General features: G+C 31.9%; 1 protein-coding gene across 1 annotated transcript; it reads left to right on the plus strand.

Annotated features, from left to right (window-relative positions):
• Positions 1–1,419: 1,419 nt before the first annotated feature.
• LOC126713321 (RING-H2 finger protein ATL22-like) lies at positions 1,420–5,436 on the plus strand. Its single transcript, XM_050413054.1, has 2 exons — positions 1,420–2,276; positions 4,722–5,436. Exons 1-2 carry the CDS (start codon positions 1,610–1,612, stop codon positions 5,186–5,188), a joined length of 1,134 nt encoding a protein of 377 aa, XP_050269011.1. The 5' UTR covers positions 1,420–1,609; the 3' UTR covers positions 5,189–5,436.
• Positions 5,437–7,916: the final 2,480 nt, after the last annotated feature.

Below are 7,916 nucleotides of genomic sequence, written 5' to 3' on the forward strand. Positions count from 1 at the left end.
TATTACGTAATTGAAATGACCGAAGAATAATTTCTTGAAATGAAATTGTATAGTTTAAGATGCGATGGAGCTATTCTTAATTTCTTTTCGCACTGAAAAATACCACTCGATGTGATTGCTTGACAGTTTTCAAATTTTTTGAAGTATTTATTATTTAGCTCCATTTACACGGTTTTGACTTGATATAGTGCTCATAGAAATATAAAAACAGAGAGCAAAGGCGGAAAATTTGCAAAAGACTTCATAACTTTCAAAACATATATACTTTGAACTTTGAACAAGTCATTTTGCTCAAATTTAACAACACAGACATTTTTATGAAATGGACAAAAGAATAAAACACAGCCGGAGAATGATCCACGTTAATGGAATCTGTGGCAATTATTCCAAGTCCATAATACCGCACGATTGCTTCACTTTGTCTGCCAGCCGTTGGATCATCCTGAAACCATTACTAATCTTTTCTTCAATCTTCCCCCTAGCTTCAACACACTCAAATATCTTCATAGATGCTATTTATGCTTTGACTTCCAGAATGAACATAAAATAATAATATATATTAATAAAATTATTAACTCTAGTATCCTTTGACCTAATATAGTAAGTTTTTGATTTTTCGTTTCTCAATTTTTTTTTAAAATTTTAATTAAATTGACTCACAGTATTACTTTGACCACATATTATTCTCCAAGAAGAAATACATTTAATGCAATTATGTCTAAGTATAATTTTTTTTGAGATGTCTAAGTATAATTAAAGAATATAAATTTTTTTTTTTTGAGGTGAAAGAATCTAATTATTGTGTACTACTTAAGTTTTCTCTTTAATTTTCTTAGGATAAAGAGAAATGATTTGTCCACAACATTTTTACAACAAATCCTAAGTGGCAAGTTGTTACTGGTTGTTATTGTTGAGTTAAAAAGGTAATCTTAGTGCTAAATTTAAATTTGAACCAATAACAACTAACCACCTATGATTTTTTGTAAAAATATTGTAAAAATATTATGGACGTAGCACTTTTCAAATGCAATAATTGGGTCTAACTAACAAACAAACTATTTCCTTTAAAAAAAAAAGATTTTTATCTGAACTCCGGATAAAATGACATTTCTCTCTCTCTTAAGATTTGTAAATGCATGAGAGGGAGGACGGTCATTTCATAAAACCTTAATAGAGGTTGTATAATTTTCCATCTTATTATAAAATACTTATAAATTGATATGACAATTGAAAATGATTTGTGTAGATTAATGAATTTCATTTAGTGTAGGAATATTTCTTTTGAAGTATCTTATTTGAGAAAAAAGAATATACATTAATATAATAGAATTTATTATAATATCTTAATATCATGGCTCTATTAAAAAGAAAGTTGTTAGCTTGACAAAAGAAAAAACAGAAAGGATTACGTCAAATAATCAAATTTCAGTTCTCTCTTCCTTCCCACATAGCTGTTCTCATTGCAGAATTTCAACTCTCTATTAGTATAGAGACTTATGGACTTTAAAAAGTTTCTCTATAACTCTCTCTATTCATCCCATGTAGCCTATTAACCTGATTGCCTAAGCCAAACTATCCCCCACAAGCCGAATATTTTGTAGTTTCCACCATGGCTTCCTTTCATATCTTCTTCTCCATCTCCTTCTTAATCTTGTTCTTCCTATGTCACATAGCAACAAGTCAAAATTTTTGCCAAACTTCATCTTGCGGTGACAACAGTTTTCTACCTATTAAATTCCCTTTCCAACTAAATACAACTCAAACCAAAGGTTGTGGCTATCCAGGATTCAATCTCTCATGCAACACCAAAAGCCAAACAATTCTTACTCTACCTTATTCCGGGGACTTCATAGTCCAAGATATCGACTATATTAACCAATTTCTAGTTATCACCGACCCAGATCACTGCCTTCCCGAACGGTACCTAAAAAACTTTACCCTATTGGACTCTCCTTTCCAATTTATGAGTACTGGGTATAATTTAACCTTCTATAATTGCTCCTCCAATGTAAACATATTTGGGGCTGGCCCAATTGATTGTGTTAAAAATAGCGATAACTATTCGGTTTGGATGTCACCAAGTTTTTACTATGGTGATCTGGTACCAGCCTCATGTAGTGTTTTATTGAATAGTACTATGCTACCTTTGTTAGCACCAAGATGGGTCGGGTTGGTTTGGAGTGAGCCCAATTGTGGAGATTGTGGTGGAGACTGTGGATGCTATAACTACAATGTTCAAAGTAGATCAAGCGATTCAAGCTCAAGCACCGTTACTGGTAAGTTTAATTAAATTCATAAATTGTTGCATCAAAATTGGTTTTGCTAATTAAGGAGGGATATGCATACTGCGCGCAAACATGGAATATTAGTTTTTTCTTTTCTTTTTTTCTTAGAGGTTAACTTTAATCACACACACACACAAAAATATGATAGACTGACTAATGAGAAGCAAACGATTTGTGTGGCTGGGATTTGGCTTGTTTGTCAATTAGTGTAACATACACTTCACGACTTGAACGGAGAGAGAGAAGAAGAAAGGTGGGTTTGATGAAATTCAATGTTTTGATAAAGCCAAAATAGTTGGACGGAGTGACATGGTAATTTCACTATTTTTATTTTTTTGAGTGACTTGCTGTTCTATTAGTTTACCTGAAGTTGTGCTTGAATTATTTCAAGCTAGCCTTGAAAAAGTTTGGAGAATAACACTTCATTCTTTCATAATATACTATGGATTAGTCTATTGGGAGAGTAAATGCTAGAAACTAGGCTTAGAAAACAATTTTCTTGGCACCCATAATTCTGTAATTATGCTTGTCCCAATACCAAATTACCAATACTTCTAGTCTGGAGTATGGAATAAGCCCTCCCTCACTAGTGTCGATGGTTCGGAGGGATTAGACCACCCACTACCATCTACGTACTATTCTAATTCTATCTGGTGGGAAATCGCTTTCTTCAATGACCATGAAAAAAGTCATCGCAGCAACATATGTATTAAAATATAGTTATTGCACATTTTACCATAAAATAATACATAAATTGATGTGATATAATGCATACCACCTAGAGTAGTGGTCTACTAGTCATCGACTCACTGATATGGGATCAAAATTTAGAGCCTGTTTGGTCAATCATTTTTCATCACTCAATTTCCATCACTCATCACTTATCACTCAATTTTTCACACCCGTTTGGCATCATTACCTAATTTCCATCACTCAATATTTTTCACACTATTTGTAGGCCCATACCTGTCAGCCGGTGTAACTTTTTCTCCTTTTTTTTTTTTTTTTTTTTTTTTTTTTTTTTTTGTTTTCAGTACCCAAACTCACCGAAGCTTAAAAAAAAAAAAAGTCAAAAGGTGGTCAAAAGCTGCGGCTGTGGGTCCTTCCATGTGTGTTTATTTACGAAAATGCCATTGAGTTATGAGTTATGGAAACTGAAAACAGCCTTTGGTTGTTTTCAGTTTCCATAACTCATAACTCAAAAAATCAGAAAATTGAGTGATGGAAACAAAGTTATGGAAACAGAGTTATCGTTTGACCAAACAACCTTTTTATTATGGATCCCACTATTTTTGAGTTATGAGTTATGGAAATTGAGAATTAAGTTATCAAATTTGGTTGGCCAAACAGCCTCTTAGAATCCAACAATGGAAGTATTTGCAAAAAAGTCTAAAGTTTACTGATTCTCTTTCTTGTAGGTTCGGATCTGACGGATAAGGTATTACTATAATAATTTCTAGATAGAGAAGCCAATATTGTTTTCCCCTCTTTCTTATTTTTTTAACAAAAATAATAATATTATTATTAATGCATAATATTTAATAATATAATAAATAAATGTTACATATATATATATTGGTGATTGGTTTTCACCTCCATTTATAAAACTAAATTGTTACCTAATCCTCCTTAAGGAGAAGGTGGACCTAGTGAATGGTATAGAGTGTCTTATTAGTCATTAGTCAAATGCTGCTGTCGGCATTCTTTGTTGAGAGAGAGAGAGAGAGAGAGACAGATCAACAAACACGGAGCTTGACACAAGCTACCATGCTGCATCTAAGAAACTTCAATGCCCTTGGCTTTGGGCCGGGCCTTCTAGTGCGTATTGACTCTGAAAAAAGAAAAACAATGGGTTTGGTAGGCAAGTTTAAACTCATATTTTTACATTTTAAACAATCTTACACATATTTCAATACGTTTTTTCACCCATATATATTAAAAACACTTAAACAACATTACTTAAACTCCCCGATCAAACGGAAACCACTAACTATTCCTTTGTTTCATACTTCCAAGTACTAGTCCCTTTGTCAGTCTCATGAACCATGACCCATCTGAAAGTCCTCTCTGCACCCATTCAATTTTATAACTCGTACCTATTCCCTCTCTTAAAATAGGGATGGGGCAATTTGACCAAAGAATCGTTGACACCATCCATCCATGCAAAATTATATGTATATACGATAATTTTGGCCATTGGCATTTAGAAAATGTCACCCATTCTAGAGAACTCCCTTGAACGAAAAGTTTTAGAAAAGAAAAGGGTGTGTGGAACTAATTAGTAAAAGCTTGAACAATTCATGTACACCTGTTTGTGCTTATACATTTATCTTCTATTGAATTCATAGTTTGCTTCTCATTTTTTTAACCACTGATGGAATATTTGTTGATATCTTTGTCAATATCGTCTAGATGATTTATTCTTTGCCCATTTAGGTCTTCCAAGGAGTGCCAAGTATGGCATAATCATAGGCGTGGGAATACCTGGACTACTGTGCTTCATTGGCCTCGGATGTTTCATATGTGGTAAAGTTCGGGTTTATGCACGCAGACGCCACCCCAACATACAACTCTCCACCTCTATCGCTCCACACCAGTCTGTTGTTTTAATGGGTCTAGATGGGCCCACAATAGAATCATTTCCAAAGATACTACTTGGTGAGAGCAAACGATTACCCAAGCCCAATGACAACATTTGCCCTATCTGTTTGTCTGAGTATCAAGCCAAGGAAACATTAAGGACTATACCGGAGTGCAATCATTACTTCCATGCTAATTGCATAGATGAGTGGCTAAAAATGAATGCAACATGCCCTCTTTGTCGGAATTCACCTGATCAGTCCACTCTAATTTCTCCTTCATCGTCATTGTCATCATCTTCATCATCTTTATTATCATCATAAAAGATTGTGTTCTCCATTGTATATAATATGTTCAAGTCGAATTGAGGAAATAATTGTTATGTGTTATAAATATTTTTTTTATAGGAAAATTTATGTCAATTTTTGCTATTATAGATAAATTTGGAGTCGAAGATATGGGAATACCACTAGAAGAGATAGATTCAAGTATAGTGATTTGTATTCTTTATTGTATTTTATGATTGTGCTTTGTTTGCCATACTATATATGTACGTTTTTGTCTTTTTCAATTTGGGTGAATATATTTATATATTTTTCTATTCATAAATTTTAAGTTTTAGTAATTAAACTTCATTTCAATATTAGATTAGTATCAAGTTACATTTAGTATAATTCTTTTTAATATTATATTATTTAATAACTCTTTTATTCAATCAATAGTTTGAAAATTCTACTCATGGATTGCATGGTCTTATTAATCTTAAAATGCATGCCATAATTTGATTGTGACTTTTCTTTTTAAATTTTTTTTTAGTTTATAAAAATTATGTTTGAAAACTTTGTTTGTATAGTCTAGGTTTTTTTCCCCTACCGCAGGTTTCAAATAGTATTTAAAATTTATAATACCTACTTTATGATAATTGGTCTTTATCATCAAGGAGAGATACTAATTAGTTCTTAGTAATGTTATGAATATCATTTCAGACCTCGTTTCAGTTTGTCTATTGAAATGAAATATTTTGATATTGGCCAATTTCAATGTACCATTTCAAGATTATCGCTAATATCTATGGGTCCGTTTGGATACAACTTATTTTTGCTGAAACTAAAAACTGAAAACACTGTAGCAAAATAACTTTTAAATGTGTAAATAGTACCGTGGAACCTATTTTTAATATTTTTAGTGCATGAACAGTGTTGTGAACAGTGATTCTTGTATCCTAGAAAAAGCTAAAACACGTGAGGAAAACAGAAAAGAAAAAAAGAGAGAGAAAAACGCAGAACACAAACCATAGACATAGACGTAATAATTCCTATCCAAACCGCACCTATATATATATTACAAAATCTCAAATAAAGTTAGCATATAACTATTAAAAAACATTTACTTATAATTTTTTTGGTAAATAAAGCTAACAAGTTGGGTAATTGTACACAATAAGGGGGTGTTTGGTTTGTGTTTCCAAACAACCATTTTTAGTTTTTAAACAGCATTTCACGCATTTCCACACACTTTTTCACCCACACGTATTTCTATAAATATTTTCAAACAACAATTTTCAGTTTTTAAACACATGTACCAAACGGGCTCTAAACCTTCCAAGAAGTTTCCCTAATAACTCACTTTTTACGTTTCCCAACAACCCACAACCTACTTTTCTTTTGTCATCTCATCCTCACAAAACCTTTCATATACGTTCTTTCTTTCTCAGATTTCCGTGTCTCTAGCCGCACGCTCTCTCTTCTTCTTATTTTTTTCTCCTCTACAGTTCTACTTGTTCTTCAAGATTTTTTTTTTTTTTTTTTTTTTTAGCATTCCGACTGATATTGACCAAAACTAACCAGAATGCCCAAAATGGGCCAAAATTATATTTGAAGATTGAATTCCAAATTTCTTATTTGACAATAAGAGACTTTACTAGTTAAGACTTAAGAAGACGTTAAGTTTTAGTGATTTTTTTTTTTTAATTTAAAAATTATGTATATATTGTTTAAAACTGTTCTTCTTGCTTTTTGAGATACAAAATTGTTAATATAGTTTTTGTATTTAACAATTAACCATTTCCCTCACTTACCTTCTACTCTCCCGTCCCCTCTCTCAAACAGTACCAAAGCGCGTTTTTTGTAGTGTGGCTTCTTAGACTAGAGAGTGGAGAGAATTTTCTCTACAAGGAGACCATTATGGTTATGAGTTACGACCTAATGCCAACTTAACCTTGTCTTACGTACTTTTATTGAATGATTGTGTTTTTTGATAGTTTGACTTGGTAATGAAGTATCATCTAGTTAATTTGCACATTTTCCTTAGTAACTTGGCTAAAAAAGAGGTGAGGTAGCATTTTTTTTTCTAGCATAAAATATTTATTTTCCTTAACAAACAGTAATACTATATGTTGTTTTCTCAACCCAAAAAAAAAAAAAAAAAAAAACAGTAATAGAATATGTTAAAAAATGTTCTTGTTGACATTGTCAAGATCTCTAAAATGAAAAATAATTTCCACATATTATATATATCATGGGCGGCTTCACATGAAGCTCAGGGGATTCAAATGAACCCCCTGAACTAGCCCCAAAAAAAATTATAATATAATTTTTTTTTGTCCCTTAAAATAAAAATTTGAACACTCTAAAATTTTGTTAAATACAGTTGAAATAAGCTTGAATATGATGCTCTTAATAATATCTTGCCATTTTTAAACACACAAAAAAAAGTCCAATAACAAACTAATTTGATCTAATTTTTTTTTAAAGCTCAACAACAAAAGTATAAATTTGTTAATCTTAATTCTTAAACCCTATTAAAAGCTCATTTAGATCTTAAAAAATTTGAAACCAATTAATCAAATGGGAGATCAGTGGATGAATAATTGTTTTGCTGTGTACATTAAAAAAATGTAACTGATAAGATTGATAATGAAAATTGTAGGGATGCAATTCGTAACAACCCCAAGATAATATTGGGCTTGTACGTAAAGAGGCCCAAACAATATCATTTATAGAGCGTGAGTTTGAAAGGCTAGGCTTTGGTCACCAGACAGTCGTTTTTTCG

This window comes from Quercus robur, chromosome 2 (assembly GCF_932294415.1).
Source record: "Quercus robur chromosome 2, dhQueRobu3.1, whole genome shotgun sequence".
In the NCBI taxonomy this organism is placed as follows: Eukaryota; Viridiplantae; Streptophyta; class Magnoliopsida; order Fagales; family Fagaceae; genus Quercus; species Quercus robur.